General features: G+C 39.0%; 1 protein-coding gene across 2 annotated transcripts in view; it reads left to right on the forward strand.

Annotated features, from left to right (window-relative positions):
* Positions 1–15397, forward strand: part of LOC120407709 (endoplasmic reticulum aminopeptidase 2-like) — a 40388-nt gene that overhangs the window by 15896 nt on the left and 9095 nt on the right. For both annotated transcript variants that reach the window (XM_039543624.1, XM_039543623.1), the window contains 10 exons: positions 214–368; positions 2331–2444; positions 2536–2667; positions 6189–6320; positions 8391–8459; positions 10124–10302; positions 10406–10485; positions 12583–12766; positions 14368–14524; positions 14818–15002. In XM_039543624.1, the coding sequence (XP_039399558.1) occupies positions 214–368; positions 2331–2444; positions 2536–2667; positions 6189–6320; positions 8391–8459; positions 10124–10302; positions 10406–10485; positions 12583–12766; positions 14368–14524; positions 14818–15002 (1387 nt within the window). The remainder of the gene's footprint in view (positions 1–213; positions 369–2330; positions 2445–2535; positions 2668–6188; positions 6321–8390; positions 8460–10123; positions 10303–10405; positions 10486–12582; positions 12767–14367; positions 14525–14817; positions 15003–15397) is intronic.

A 15397-nucleotide genomic window follows, 5' to 3' on the forward strand; every position in this document is an offset into this window, starting at 1 on the left:
CCATCAAAGCATTTCTGGTAGCTGGAAGAGATTTAAGTATGTGGTTATTATGTTACCTATTCACATATAGCCTGATCAGCTCCCATTGACGTCAACGGGACCTGAATCAAACCAATAGTGGAGACATTTTCATTTAGTATTTCCTCTACTAGACTTGAGCACTGATTCAAATGTCCCACATATCAATGTATATTAAGTTCAACTGTTTTTCAGATCTTGTTGCTGTCCCTGACTTTCAGTCAGGAGCCATGGAGAACTGGGGCCTGACCACATACAGAGAGACTTCTCTGCTTTATGATCCTGAGACTTCTTCAGCTTCTGACAAACTTTGGGTTACCATGGTGATAGGACATGAACTTGCTCATCAGGTAGTCTAGTTTGGATAGTCTGTTGTGCATGTCCATCAGGACATGGAAGGATATGTATTATAAATATTAATCAAAACAGCATTTTTATTTTTAAGTATTTCTGCTCTGAAAATTGGCTTTGTAAAAACGGCATTATGGATTCCATGAACATTGTCTCTAGTGTGTCAGTCTTAAAAGTGCTCATTTTAGATGGCAAAACATCTTTTTCTAATTACCAGCTCTGCAAACTCACCCTAAGATCTGAGTGTTAAACTGGTTTCTTTCTTTTTGTTCATCATCACCATTAATAAAGGTACCTCAGGCCAGATTATGCCCTTATTTAAACAGTGAAATTCTGCTGCTTTCAGAAGGTTTGCTAAGTGTAAATAATTGGCCTTAGTTAAAAATTCTATCTACTTAAAATGGCCCCCATCACTAAAGCATCTAGGCATTTTACAAACATTAATAAACTATTCACACACAACCCTTATAAGATAGGGGAAGTTTTATCACTTCTTTTTTCTCTTAGTAAGTGGGGAACAGAGGTACACAGAAGTTGAGTGCTTCTGGAAGTCAGGCACTTAACTTCAAACAGAGTGTGGGTGCTATTGTGAAATTTGGATGCTTGGTGCTTAAAGTTGCTTGGCCAAGATCACATAAACAGTCAGTCTCAGAGCTGGGAATTGAAACTAGATCTCTTGAATCATCAGGTTGTTATATAAACACACAGACATTTTCCCTCTCTGAAATGATAATGTACATCAGTGAAGAGAATCCAGTTCTTAGCTATATTGGCTCTGCAATACTGCTGGGTGTCAAAAGTTGTAAACCCTTATATTTGCCACTTTAGTAAACAACTATGATTCTGAACACAAGGAGCATGTATATTGAGTAAGAAGTTCCCATTTTTTAATACTTTGCAGAGTAGAACTGCATTTTAAGGAATTAATACCATGATTTATCAAGAGGCTTCAGATTAACTGATGACAGTATGGTAAAGCATTGACATTAAAAACTGATTTTCTATTAATTCATAAATTAGTCTGGTTTTGATTTATTAAGGACTAGTGTAGATTTCCAATTGTTAATTTCTATAGCAGATATAGAAATTAACTATTTGTTTGAGCTAGCATATTGAAAATATCTATATATCTCATAAGCTACTTTACTAAATATCTTAATTACTGTATTTCTAAACTCTGGGTCAAATTTTACTCTCCTGAGTCCTGAGAATGGTCCCACTGGCTTTAAACAAACTACTTATGCTAGTAAGGCAAGCAGGGTTTGGCCTTAACGAACACTTTTTTTTTTTATAAAACCAGTGAAACATTCTAAAGATGAATGCTGGCGACATTCGTTTATGTTCAAAAAAAGATTCAAGTAATCATCCTGTAATGGCTTTCCTAATAGTATACCATATTCAATATACTTCCCTTATTATTTATTTAAATAAAAATAAATTGATGATTAAGAATGTGGTGTGATAAATGAACAACACACAGTAATGATGAGCACTGCACTCATCCATTTTATTGCCATATGTTAGAGAATGACCTTTGCTGCTAACTGATGGCATAGCTTTCTGAATTCTGAGTGATTTCCTGAGTGGTAGGATCATTGTTTTAGGTAATAAGAAATGGCCCAATTCCAGATCCTGTCCCAGAGGAAGACTAGGGTTGGGATACTGGACATGATGGCACAGCACTTGCCAGAATTTGGCCTTGTCGATAGATTTATTGTTAATGTACTTATCAACTTTTTGTGACTGAGAAGAGATGTTTCACTATTAATTGGAAATCAGACATACCTCCATCTTTTTCACTGTCTGAAGTAATATTATTGATTTAGTTGGAAAAAGTTCTTTATCCTTCCTCTCCCTCTGGGAGCCATTAATGAACACTTTATTTCTTGATGAACCATTTGTCTTAATTCCTTTATATCTTCTTTATCTGTTTCTGAAACTATATTTTAATCTATTTTTAGTGGTTCGGTAATCTTGTTACTATGGAATGGTGGAATGATATCTGGCTGAATGAAGGGTTTGCTCGATACATGGAATTTATATCTGTTGATGCCACATACCCAGAGTTGCAAGTGGTATGTAGGGTAAATTGTAGCCTGTTTCATTTATAATTCAAGATGGTTTTCCTGAAGTGAATACACAATTACCATCTTTTTACTCTTCCAGAATGATTATTTGTTAGGTACCTGCTTTGCAGCAATGGGAAGAGACTCTATGAACTCATCCCGCCCCATATCTTCAAAAGCAGAAAACCCAACACAGATCAAGGAAATGTTTGATACTGTGTCGTATGAAAAGGTAAATCTGCTTCATATTCATATGTAATGGCAATTGTTTTGAGTTGTATGACTTGTTTATAACATTACAGGCAGCATAGACAAGAAACTTGGCATTGAAATAATATTAACAACTTGCCTTTATAAAAGAACAAAACGTGTGGGGGAGAGGCAGGATTTAGGATTAAACTAAATCGTGTAGGGCCCCCCCAGAATGATGCTAAGCACCCTCACCTTCCACTGACACCAGAAGAATGGCAGCACCTTGCAAGATCACACCCTTATTAATTTTTTGACTTAAGCACTTTAATAGTCTGCTATTATTCCATTGTAACAAATATCAAAATGTCTGTTCACTTTGGTGAGTAAAGGCCTGAGCCATAAAGACTCAATCTTGCCTTTAGCTCCCATTGACTCCACTAGTAACTGGGGTATGCAGCGCTTTCTAATTCAAAGAGAGTTGCAAATTGCAAGATTGTGCCCTAAAGTTTATAGAGAGAGAGAATTCAGCATGTCTCTCCATTTCTCTTAGTGAATATGGAATTTCCATCTGTAGTTTCTCATCTGTTCTATAAATTCTTAATTAAATCATCTTATAACAGTCAAAATAACTAAAGTACTTTGTTTATTTAATCTCATTGTCTATGTTTAAATTACAGCTTGGAGAGAAAAGGTGCTGATACTAAGGGGAAAAAATGAGTGGTGACATTTTGGTTCCAAATGCTCTAAAATCTATCATTTTCTCACACCAGAGTGTTATAGTTGGTCTGCATTTAGTTGTCATAATACAGTTATATGCTTGGCCAAATTATTCTAAACAGTTATAATTTATGTGAAAGAAACTGAAATAATTAGCTAATAAAATAGTAACCTTACATGGGACAGCTGTTTGGACAATTTACAAGATTATATAGTTAATGTCTTCCCGTCAAGGGGTGGTCCCCTTGTGAGTCCTTTCAGGCCTTGACCACACACAGCAGGCCACCACCTGTAGTGCTATTTACATATATTTACACTCCCCCAGCCAGCTCCCCAACTTGCTTCTGAGGAAGGAAACAGAGCTAGCAGTCAGTCAGTCAGTCCTGCTCACTTCTGTCTTCCTTTGGACTCTCAGCTCTCCCCTCTGGGCTTCCTTCCTCTCAATTTATATGTTCCCCACAGCTGGAGCTGCTTCCCCCTCAAATTAGCCCTATAGTTCTACTCAGTTAATTGATCTTGTGGTTAGTTCCCAATTAACCTATACTGACAAGGATTTCAGTGACAGGGTGCTGAGTCAGCTCCTGGCTCAGTGTACCCTGTTACACTTCCCCACAGCATCTTAATGAAGGACATTTCCTACTGGCTGGCTGTAAAAATCACCATAAAATATTTTAAACTTTGGGGGCCAGAAGGGAATACATTTGGGTAAAGTGAAGGCAAAATAGGAAGCTTGAAGAATTCAGCTTGAATTCTGTAACGTCCTGTTACATTGTTAGATTTCTTTTACATTAAAGAACAAAATCTCTCTGTCACGCTGTCTGAAGTAGCTCACAGCTATGAGTGTGAGGTTCAGGTCAGACTGTCAGAAAATAGGGCAGACACCTCAAACTGGCAGCATAGTCTGTAATTAGATTTCACCAAGCCAGTAACAAATGTGCACTCCTGGATTACTGTATTAAACTCACTATGGAGTCACAAACAGTCCCTTTAGGCTCTCCAGTGCATCTTGCCACCCAGACAAACTAGACTTTGTGATGAAAGGTTATTAAAAATAAAAATCACCTCACATTAGGTTACTCCCAAACCCAAAGGATCAGTCATCTACCCCAGGTCAATGGATACTCTTGATTTTTACCCCAAAAACAACACTGGCAGCTATTTTCTCTAGTAAACTAACTAAAGGTTTATTAGCTAAGAAAAAGAAATTAGCATTATTGAGAAGTTAAAGTAGGTAAAATACATTAACAGGTGAGTCAAAGTTTGTAAATCCAAAATAACAGAGTTGTAGTAATCTGCCAGGTTTCCAAAAGTTTCTCAGGGTTACCCAGAGTAATTCTGGAGGTCTCTGCCCACTTGTTCAGTATTCCACCCTGTTAGAATCCAAAACAGTTCAGAGCTACAGAATCAATCCCTGGATCCATTCTTATAGTATCTTTCCATGGAAGGCAGTCTGGCAGACGTATTCATTCACTGCATGGGCTCTTCCTTTGTTGATTAAATGCAAACAGAGTCTGTGAATTTCCACTGTCTAACACAACAACCCATGCTTTGAAGTTACCAATCTTTTACATTTACAAGGCTCCAATTTTGTGTGATGGGTAGACATAATATAAATACAATGTGATAGCCCGAAACAATCCTTCATTAGTTTCCATCAAGTAAATTCTCATCTTAATATTAACACACACTTTTGATCTAGGGTTAATTAAGTACAGGAATATATATAATCCAATAGCATTCAACAGGTTCCAGATAAGTGAAGACAATATTCACATTTCCTTTTAACCAAATTAACATTTGAGTGAATTGGTGCACTTAGCATTTCTTTGATATTCAGACACAAGTGAATTGGCCTATGGCTCTGACTTGCTGGCTTGTAGCGTTATGCTCTTTCAGAATTTTGTTAAGTATAATTTTGAATTGGCAAGTGTATTTATTTTTATGCTCACTGACATCTCTGCTTAGATTGTTGCTCAGCCTTTCATCAGGTTTGTCTTTTTCCTTTTTTTCTCACTCTAGTTAAACTCCTTTTGACTGATCACCAAAAGCATTTTATTTCAGGCAGGATGCATAATTTCATCTGAGGTCACAACTCGTGCCACTTTATTGGTCAGGGAGACTAAGTCCAGTCACATATTACTTTGGGAGTCGCATTCTGTGCTGATTTACACTCCATCCAATCCCAGTGAAGTCCATGAAGTTGAATGGGGCATAAATCAGCACTAAATTTAACCCTGAGGGGAAATTATTTTCTGCAGGGAGCTATATGGGAGCTGAGGAAGGACAAAATCCACCTTTCAAGCCCATGGGTGAGGCAAGGGCAGATCTGTAGCTACTTATTTTGGCATCTGGGTTAGAATAATGGTCATAGTCCCTTATGCACCTGCTGCATGTGGGTTTGTGGTCACTAGATCCACCTAAATACAGATCCACTGATCAAGTTTGCACTTCTTTCCTCACCTGTCTCAAAACCTCCCCTAAAGGTTTGGAGGATCTAGTGCCAAGTCCATTTCTTCCATACACAGGTGATGCAGCATCCTCCTTGCATACCTTCTCTTTAGATGTCCTTCCACATATCAGAACCACAGTGCTTCTGTGGTGTTTGGGGCTTTCTACAGCTCCTATTCTCATTGCACCCTCTGTGCTTTAGTTACAGTCGGCAGCCATCATCTTGAAATAACTTGTGGCCTTTCATCTTGGTGCGCATTTATGTGACTTTTCACCTTTTATGTTCTCAAAATTCTCCATGTGTTAACAATTTTGCATTGTTGTATAACATAGTTATAGCTATTTCAAGGCAGCTGGAATTTATATGCTGATTCAACAGTGTCAAATCATCTGCAGGGGGCTTGCATTCTGCACATGCTGCGGAACTTTCTGACTGAAGAGGTGTTCCAGAATGGAATAATTCATTACTTAAAGAAACACAGTTATAGTAATGCAAAGAATAATGATCTCTGGACCAGCTTGGCTAATGTAAGTTCCCTTCTTTTATTTTAGCTAACATAAAGCACACTCCTATACATATGCATCTGGGGTGAAACTTACTCTCATGCAGACAGCTAGCACAAAGTCTATGTGCAGTTTAAATACCATTTAAGCCTTATTTTGAGGACACAAATGATGTGTAGCTCTTGTGCTGTCTTTGTGCATTGGAGTGAATTTCACACCCCAGTGACTTTCTTGCACTCTGTCTCAATGTGAAGCTGTTCAGAAAGTCAGTCATTATAACTGGGCTTTTTAAATCATTAAGACACTTAGAGAAAATGTTTACAAAATACAAATAGATTTAAAATTTGAGAGGCACGTTGGCAGAAACGCAGAGAGAAGAGAGCTGCAGAATGGAAGGGCATATTGAGTGTGACTAATTCCTGTCAAAGTCAGTGCCTTGAGGGATTAGGCTATAAGTGTGGAGTTGGGAGAACAAATAGACACATTTCACTGTATATGTACCGATATGAACTATAACATTAGGAGCAAAAAATTCATTAAATAGATTCAGCTGAGTTGAGGTGATACCCTAAAGACTAGTAGAGCAATAATAAACTCAATACATCATTTGATACAGTAGTAACTACTATTGTGCAAGGAATGATTTCAAATGTGGAGGAATTAGCAATGGGTACAAACGATTACTGCAGGGCAGTTCATCAGCTGAGTTTATGATGTGACTTTGTTGGAATGATCATAAGACAAAGCATTGCATTAGTCCAGTCTTTAGGTCTCAAAGGTAATAACAACCTTAGCATAATAATCCATTTGATAGAATAAAGGTAATATCTTGTACACTTTTTCCAATGACAAAAAGATAATGGGCCTGTTCTTCAACTGCTGTAAATGAACATAGCTTCATCAAATCCAGTGGGGCTATGCCCATATTCACTAGATAAGGATCTAGTCCAGTGGCCAGATCAATCCCTGGTATAATTCCGTTGACTTTAATGAAGTTTTTTATTCCTAATGCTTCTGTTTGTGTGGTTACATGTACAATGTCGTGTATCTATTTGTTCTCTCAACTTCACAGTGAAAGCCCAGCTTTCTCACTGTCTACTCATTAATGGGAAGTGCATCGAACAAAGTATTTGTCTGGGGTCAAACCCATAGATAAGGTTACCCAACAATGAAGCATCATCTATTGGATATACAAAGTTCAAGGAGAAAAAAATTACCCAATATTCCATTCTGCAACCTAACTAACAACATTCATACAAACCAGGAAAAGTCAGCATCTCAGATATAATAGAGTTGAGTATTATTAGCCAAGCAGTGAGTCACTTAATGGAAAGTAGAAAACAAGTGAGGGCATGTGCAGTACAAACAGAAGAACACTGAGTCCCAGGAGAGCTCTGAGGGGCTGTACAACACACCCAGGTCATATTAAAAAAAAGAAAAAAGAAGCAGGAAACTGGTTATGGTCTACTATAAAATATGTGAAGTCTGTAAATATTACATCCAAAAACCAAGTCAGTATCTTCTAAACATTTTTTTAAAAGACATGATTAAGGGCAATGTCAAGTTTATTCACATCAAGAAGCTTTAGCCATAAAAATCTATTGGAGTCAGCCTGCTTCTTAACATCAGGACTAGGCAGCTGGAAATGGGCAGTCTGAACACTGAGTTATAGTGTCTAAAGTTCTAGGCAAGAGATCAAAGAAATCAAAATTGCACAGGTGGGACTGTTGCTGGTGGTTGGGTGAATACTTGAGTGGGACCAAGTTTAAAGGGTGATTTACTGATCTAAACAGCAGTTGTACAAAGGGCAAATTCTGGCTGTGACAGATTGTACCAGACAATGACTGGAGAGACATATTTCATGTTTTTCAGGGGCAATTTCACCAGAAGGTTTTGATAATTTGACTCAAAGTATTACTAAAGGCTTTAGAATGTTTCTTCAGGGATAAATGACTTTTAAGTGTTGGTAACTGGCTGAGATTTTTCTCTTTCTGGATAACAATTGCTAACATTGAAATAAGAAATCAGGACTATAGTAAATGGTATTTTCAGTATGACTTGCTAATCCTGTTTTGAAAATGTGTATTTTTACAGACATGTTCAGAAGAGGACTTTACTTCTGGTAAATTTTGTTACAGCAAAAGTCAGGTGGCTAAGAATGCAGTGAGTATATATTGCTATCTGCTTTCTCTTTATTAGACTAGTGCAGAAAGAACTAATCAGTTGCATCCTTGTAATTTAACCCTTAATGTAGATCTCTATTGAGCAGATACTTCCACGTCCGCTTCACTGACACTGTGGTTGAGCTGAAGTAGGATGGAGTAAGATTGTATATCTGCTTTTCACCTGTGTCCCTTATAAAAATGGGATATGTGTTTCATGAGGCAATCTCTGTGAGGAAAATAATTGATTAAATAAACAACTTCAGATACTTAAATTTGTCAGGGAAAAAAGGGAAAACAGCAGTGGCAAAGAAATAAAGACAAGGATGAGACTGCAGAAGGGAAACAAGGCTTTTAATCAATTTAAAAGGACCCACTGAGCTCCACTGTCAAAATTTGTCACATCAAATGACTTTAGCCAGGGCTTTGGAATGTGAGTGTAATAGAACATCATTACACAGCCTGACATGGGTGTGATCACTTGTAAAAGCAGGCTAGAAAATATCAACCACTTAAAAAGAAACTATCAGATCAGAGTGCATGTGTGTGTGTGCGCGCACATGTGAAAAAAGTGCCCTTGTGTTACTGATAGAATTTCAGATGATTACAAATGCAATAAAAAAAATTCTAATATACTTTTCACCATTTTTATTTAGAGTATTTTTTAAAGATTTATCTTGACTTAGTCAGTTACCTTTGGGTATGAGTACAGGGGAGTTGCTGTTTGTACCTTTCACTCCAGTTTTTCTTGTGAGTGGGTGAAGCACATCTTTGCTCAAATCAAGAGTAGACGTTGCATTCTTGGTGTGTCCCCAACATCATCCCTGATGGAGCAAATCTGCCTTTGAGCAGGGGATGTCGTTGGGCTGCCACATAATTGCAGTGCACCTGCTACAGAAGTCAGGGTGTCCCTCTTCAGGATTCACGTGAAACTTAGTGACACCTGCAGCGGGCTCTGGGCCACCAGCCCTGAAGGGAGGACGATGTGGCTCTCAGTTTTTAACATGCATTAGGTCAGATTCACTGATACACCGTGGCTACTCTGCTCCTTTGGCCAATGAATCCAGGTTTACAGCTGTTTTGCCTCACCTTTGCGGTACAATGCAACTGAAGTGTACTGATGAACCTGGTCCAACAGCTGTTCCACTGTTAGGCAAAAAGCTTGGGTATAATTAGAAGAACAGAGTGTTCAACCTGACCTAGCACTGTTCTGTTGTGTCTACAGAACCAGTTGTCATCTTGGCAGCATTGGAGACCCAGTCTATCCCAGGCTGATCTCTAGTACAATTGCTTCTTGGGTAGAGACATTTGTTCTTCCTTTTCAATGGGCCATCAAAGAGCTTCGTGATAAGGATGCAATGAGTGAACCCCTTGTTTACACTGGTTTTAGATTAAAGGTAAAGGAGTCACTCCTGATGTACACCTGTGTAACAGAGAGGAGAATCAGTCTCACTGTATTTATCTTGAAATTAAATACATATTTTCCTGAAGACTGCTAAAATATTTGTCTTTTTTTCCTTATATTTTGTGGATGTGCCTGTAATTTTAAAACAAATGACTAAGATCTTTTTTGACTTATCAAATTATTTGATATTATCAAATACTACTCTGGAAAGTGACAGATAATGTTGGGGTAAATAACTTTCTGGTTTGCACTTTTTTCAGCATAGCTATTATGTTGATGAACACTTTGATATCGCGGAGATAATGAACACATGGACACTCCAGAAAGGAATTCCATTGATTACTGTCGAACAAAATCAGAAGAGAATTAAAATAAAACAAGAACGCTTCTTGAAAGGCATTTTCCCACATGATCCTCAATGGGCCTCAATGCAGATTGGGTAAGTGCAGGCACATGCTGATGATGCTTGTAGAATTTGATTTACATATTTGAACCCCTATTGACATTTTGGTGTCATTTTACTGTTCTCTTCTCCTTTTTAGCTTCCTCTGGCATGTTCCCTTGACATACATCACAAGCCACTCCAAAAGTATTGGAAGACATTTACTGAAGAACCACTCAGGTATAGATTGACTTGTCAATGTCCTGTTTTGTGTTGTAGACATACCTTCTTAATACTGCTCCTGCTTTATACTGTAGTCCCTTAATTCTCATTTTAAAAAAATCCCTGATCCCAGCATAGTTACAAATACAGGACCTTCCTGGAGAGTGGATCCCTGTTAATAGCAGTTGCTTGCATTTTCATATTGCTAGAAAATCTTTAATATGAAGATTAAAAAGGTGATTGTGTGTGCTTTTCTGTAAAGCCTCTTTTAGACATTTTAAAACTTATTTTTCCCTTTGGAAAAGGTCTTGTCATAATTATTTACTCTGTATCTATGAAACTGCCAAGTTCTCCATTCTTTAATGAAGCAGAACTTCCATTGAAGGCAGTGGGGCACAGAGCACAGAAAACCCACAGTGTAAGAATTAATATAGGGAAGTGGAGAGCACTGTGATGGTTGCCTACATTTTTATTAATTTAAAATTGTGGTAGATCAGTTGGGAAAACTGCAGGGTTCCTCTGTGGCCACCATTTTAGAACAGGCATCATTTTAGATTTTTTTTCTTTAAAGCAACAATGAAGATCTTAAAATTTCCAAACCTTCTAGTCTACTAAACAAAACAGATGTGCTTACAGTTACTTTAAAACATAAAAAGTGTCCAAGGATACAAAATTACCACCACAAAAGTACAGTTTGTGAGAATTTCTAGGTCCCGTTATATGAGGTCTTGATGATCTGGTAAATCTTTTCTGTAGTGCCATCTCTCCAATGGAAATTCCCCTTTAAGGACAGTGCCTGACTGAAAGTTGAAATCCTTGATAAAGTGGTCAGGATTGGGTGCCAGAGCAGCTGCAGAGCGTAAGGGTTTCCATGAGTGTGAACTTGACTTCCAGCCAATCCACCTTCGGGGTAGATTCTGTGACCTGTTCCACAAACCTCACCACCTCATGTAAGGATATGGGTAAATATGCATGAGGGGATTTCTTAGAGACTTACTTCCGATGAGCCACATCCCACAGGCTTTTGTGCAAGAGCTGGAGATCTGGACAAGCCACTTTGTATGATGGTTTGATTGCACCTTTACCAAAGGCACATCAATTAGTACATTTTAAGTAGATGAGGGTTAGGTACTATGGATATATGCTCAGTTTAAATGTTGTAAATACTTCACTTTGAAGAAGTGCTGCAAGTTGGCACTGTCCTGAGGTGTGGCTCCTTTCCTGCCTTCTCCCTGCAGAAACTGCCTTCACCGTGTCCTTTTATTTTAAGTTCCCTCCGCCCTTTTCACAAGAATCCCTATACAACATTCTGTTTTAAAATGCTGACCTAGCTTTTGGCCCTCCCACCAGGTCTCCTGACTGTGAATCTCTGTGTGGCTAGGCTCGGCTAATCCTGTTTCTCCCTCTCACCCTTGCACTTCCTTCCTGTGCCTCTTCTTATCAACCCTGGGCTCCTGGGGTAATTGGCTCCATCAGCCAAACTGATTGACTAATTACCCCATCAGCTTTCAGTAGGGGAACTAATTAAGATCAGAGTGCAGGCTCACCTGCTTGCACCCTACACTCTGTCACAGGCACTTAGAATAATCAAAGTCATTGAAGAACCAGCCAAATGTAATATTTCCCACCAGTCCCACTTACTAATCAACATGGAGCTACATTTTTATTTTCTGCTTTATTTCTTCATATGAGTTACTATCAACGAAGCACTCCGGACCTGAAAACTTGTTAACTAGTGCAACCTCTCTAGCAGTACAGGAATCTGAATTCATGGTGAAATGCAAGGATCTACATCTGTCTCCAAGAATAGAGACTTAATTGGCTAAAATTTGCTATTAAAAATTATAGAAAACATTTATGAAACAAGAAACATAACCTATGACCGTACACTAAAAATGTCTGGCTTTAAGATTTGATTGGCTCAACTATGTTTATGATCTGGACAGTTACTTATTAATTCTGACTAATAAAAGGGCTTGAGGATTAATACCATCAATCTTTCCATGGATTTCAGATCACCTTTCTGAAGTTTAGATATCCTGGAAGTATTTTTGGTCACATCAGAGAATGTCACTAAGAATATTTAACTGTTTCAGTAACTTTTTCTGCTCTCAGATACCATAGAACTGGAGGAAGACGTCAACTGGGTAAAATTCAATGTAGACATGAATGGCTATTACATTGTGCACTACGAAGGGAATGGATGGGACACAATCATTAAACTGTTGAATCAGAACCACACCCTTTTCAGCTACAAGGACCGAGCCAGCCTGATCCACAATGCATTTCAGCTAGTCAGGTAATAATTGTTCTTTTTAAAAAAAAATTCTTATGGCACAATTTGCAGCTGTCAGGACTTTGCCTATGACCTCAAGGGCCAGATATTTTAAGAATCTCCCTCCCTGCAAGTTGAATATTCTGGGATGGATTTGTCTTTTCTGAGTTAAATTCCTTCATCACCCACCCTCTGATTGTTATTAATGTAGCTGAGCCCTTGCCTTTGATTGCACAAAATAGTTAGATATTTAACAAGGCACACATCTACAGGTTGGAGATGTCTCCACACAGAGCAGCTCTGTTGTCTTCTTTTTCAAGTGAGATCTGTGCAAATTTTTTTCTGTCTCCCACCTCCTTCTAAAAGACTTTCCCTTTGGCTGTCATGCATGGTGACCTTAATTTAACTGATATAAAATGGGGAAAGGAGGCCTGAAAGGAACATTGGGAATGGGGATACTGTTAACAAATGTACAAGGAGGTTCTGTCTCTTCCCTGAAGTGATCTACATCCCAGTAGGTGCCCTGAAGGAGTAGTCCCACGCTCTTCTGCCCACAGGGATTGCAACAAAGAATGGCGGGATGTGCAAGGCGAGGGAGGCTTCTGGCACATTCATTCTTTATGCCCTTGCATAAGCAGTAGTCATACCACGCTGGAAGAAGGGCAAGGGGCATGGATGTGGTTAAATGAGGCCGCAGCTTTATTCACTTAAAATGTCTGGGAGTACTTGGCAATACATTATAGGGTGCAGGTCATCATTCTTTCTTTAATCACTCCTACGTAATTTCCAACCTGATCCCAACTATCTTGCTGCTGGGACCCCGCCACGTTCCCCTCGTATGAGGATTAAGTGGATAAGAAAAGGAGGGTGGTTGGCTCCTTACCATATCAGACATAGGAGCTGAAAATTCCCCTTCCTTGGCTTCCTTAAGGGGTGTTTTCTTTTAAATCCTTTTCCAATACACTTTATCCAATGACTGTATCCTTCCATAATGAGTACCTGCACTGGACGTCTGCCACAAGTTTTACATACTATGCTGCAACATCATAACCCAACCCCCTGTCCCAGACCCACCGCAAGGAAAGAAAACCCCACCCACTCCTTTCCCACCCTGACCATTCCGGCAGTGAGGGAAAAATTCCTTCCCAGCCCTCAAGGAAATAACGCAACTAGCATAATTCCCACAGTGGGTCATGAGGAAACCCTGTACTTTTCAGATCCCATGGGTGGGAGGGTGAGTGCTGCCAGCCCAACCCATGTGAAAGACAGCTTCCGCTGTTGCACGGTGTAGATACTCCCCACCCTTTCAGTCAGCTGGAAGGGCAGTGCCCTCCACTCCTAGGTCCAAACAGTATTTGCTCTCTCTCTCCCCCCTGGCCTGGCTCCATCCAGGTAAACAGCCCGTAGACAAGGATCCAGCACATACACTTGCAATGAGCACAATGTAGCCCTTAGATCCTAAGGTTCTTGTGGCAGGAATACACCTGTGTGTGCTTTGTAAAGCACTCTGTTCATCTGTGTTGCTCTTTAGGCAACAAATACTATTAATAACATTGCCACTCCTTTCCTTCCCTTAATATATCATTAGAAAGACATTAACTTATTCCAAACAACCTCTTTCTCAGTGCAGGAAAGCTGTCACTGGATAGAGCTCTTGATCTGACGCAATATCTCCAACATGAATCCAGTAACATAGTACTTCTGCAAGGCCTGGGTTACCTGGCAGGGATCTATCGCATGATGGAGAGAAGAAATATTTCCGATGTCACAGAAAGCCTCAAGGTTCACTGTTAAAAATCTAACCATGTAGTTTTATGCATTTATTTGTTCATTAACTTTAATCTATATTTGTTTTGATGACGCTTCTTGGTGACACTGAAGAGTTGAAAGATGGATTCCACCTTCTTCGTAACTAGAACAGCTGTTTCCTATTAATATAATGATGTATATTTTGATACACGTATGGAAACACTGCTCTTAATGCAGAGTTTACTGCTTTTATTAGAACTTTGGAATATGCTCAGGATGGCAGATTTCATTGCTTGTAAATGAACTGTGCCATGTTCTCTCTGCAGAGGTACATCCTGCAATATTTTAAGCTGGTGATTGACAGGCAGACCTGGAGTGATGAGGGCTCCATCTCTGATAGAATGCTACGTTCTGCTCTCCTCGAGCTTGTGTGTGACCTGCAATATCCTCCCTGTGTCCAGAAGGCAAATGAGCTTTTCAGCAAGTGGATGGAATCGGGTGGAAATTTAACGTAAATAATTTGTATTCTTCCTAATATTCTTTTTTGGTTAGGGTTTTTTTTACCGTACTTTTAGGTTCTTCGCCAACATAAGATTTGGAGAAAAAGCAATTTATTGTAAATTAAATAGGAAACTGTTGTTTCCTGAAATGAAAGTAACAGAAAATCTTATGTTCTAGAGTAAAGGTGTTATATACACCATATTGTCATGTAACCCATGCTTACTCGTGCCTGTCTACTGGCTGGACCATACACAGGTCTAGGATTCTGTACTGCCTTTGAGCTAATAGACCAAAGTTTCTTAGCTCAGGCAGTAGCTCACAGTTTTAGATCCAGAGGTTCTGGGCTCAGTTCCCCATTGTTGACATCTCATCCAGGGCATTATATTACAGTAGCATAAAATCCCT

Source organism: Mauremys reevesii, linkage group 6 (assembly GCF_016161935.1).
Source record: "Mauremys reevesii isolate NIE-2019 linkage group 6, ASM1616193v1, whole genome shotgun sequence".
In the NCBI taxonomy this organism is placed as follows: Eukaryota; Metazoa; Chordata; order Testudines; family Geoemydidae; genus Mauremys; species Mauremys reevesii.